This window comes from Crocuta crocuta, unplaced genomic scaffold (assembly GCF_008692635.1).
Source record: "Crocuta crocuta isolate KB4526 unplaced genomic scaffold, BGI_CrCroc_1.0 C28583530, whole genome shotgun sequence".
Lineage (NCBI taxonomy): Eukaryota > Metazoa > Chordata > Mammalia > Carnivora > Hyaenidae > Crocuta > Crocuta crocuta.
The window spans coordinates 1-1,263 of NW_027550052.1; the positions used below are offsets into that span (position 1 = coordinate 1).

General features: G+C 65.8%; 1 protein-coding gene across 1 annotated transcript; it reads right to left on the reverse strand.

Annotated features, from left to right (window-relative positions):
* Positions 1 to 77: 77 nt before the first annotated feature.
* Positions 78 to 1,162, reverse strand: LOC144219081 (protein FAM124A-like; the record flags this gene model as incomplete). The annotated part of the gene is made up of 2 exons (XM_077749055.1): positions 78 to 158; positions 320 to 1,162. Coding segments are annotated over 2 exons (924 nt in total), but the record flags the coding sequence as incomplete, so codon positions are not given.
* Between the last annotated feature and the right edge of the window lie 101 nt (positions 1,163 to 1,263).

Below are 1,263 nucleotides of genomic sequence, written 5' to 3' on the forward strand. Positions count from 1 at the left end.
TCCTGGAAGTGAAGGATGTACTGGTAAAAACTCCCTAAGTGTGAGGGAGCAGATTCAGGAACCCTGGATAAGCTCGCCTGAAGCCCCGGAGCCCCTGGCATTCAGCGCCTGCTCAAAGAGCGGGTGAAGCCGCTTGCGGAGGCCCTGGCCGTCGCTTGCTGAGGCACAGAGCCACGGCAGCGAGGTGAAACCACCAATGCCGAGCGCCCTGGACACCCCCTCTTCTGTTCCGGCAGAGTATGGACGCCCGGCCTTTGTCGAAGAGCCGGACAGGAGGCCACGGATCCCTCCCTTTTTTCCTGAACTCCTTGCTCTTTACCAGGTACTAACCAGGGTTTCCCCCCCAGCCACGCCCCCCTCCGGTTTCTCTGTCGCCCCAACACGGCCAGGGAGGTCGACACAGAGCCGTCCGCCTGCTCCCCGGGTACCTGCAGCAGGATCTTGTTCCCGTCGAGGTCCTCCGTCTGCCAGCGGCCCTCACTGATGGGGCTGCAGGGGTTGGGCAGGAGAGGCACGAGCTCGCCGATGTCCTTGACCCTGAACTCCAGCACCGAGGAGTCGGTGGGGACCGGGGTCTGGTCGCAGGGCAGTCTCTTCAGGGAGAACTGGATGTCCACATCCAGGTTGGAGAAGATGGGGAAGATGCAGAAGTCCGTCTTCCTCTGGCTGGGGCCGCGCCGCAGGATCAGCTCGTAGAACTTGAGGATGTCGGCGTAGTTGTCGTGGCGGCAGTAGACGGTGAAGCGCACGATGTCCCGGCCGTAGTGCACGGGCCGGATGGCCCAGAGCGGCGTGCCGGGCGCCAGCGTGAAGAAGTCCTGGCTGCACGGCAAGTAGGGCAGGAAGCGGCGCGGCACGCGCTCCGTGTGGTGGTGGCGCCAGGGCGGCCGCTGCAGCGCGCGGTGCAGCCGCAGGATCTGCTCCTCGCCCGCCTCCTCCTGCAGGAAGAGAACGACCGCCAGCGCGGGCTGCGCCGCCTTGGCCGGCTTCCGCCGCCGCCGCGACGCCCTCCTTTCCGACACGCGGAACAGCTGCAGGTCCGGGTGGATCCAGGCCAAGACCTTGTCGATGGCCTCCTGCAGGGGCTGGGATTCCCCCGGGTCCGCGATTATGTGGATGCTAACCAGGAAAGGGTCCTGCGCCTCCTCCACGGAGAGCTCACCTGGGGGGGTGGGGGGAGGGGGCGCAGGAAGAGAGAGAAAGAAAAGACCGTGAGCGTGGGGCGCCTGGGTGGCTCAGTCGGTGAAGCGTCCGACTTCGGCT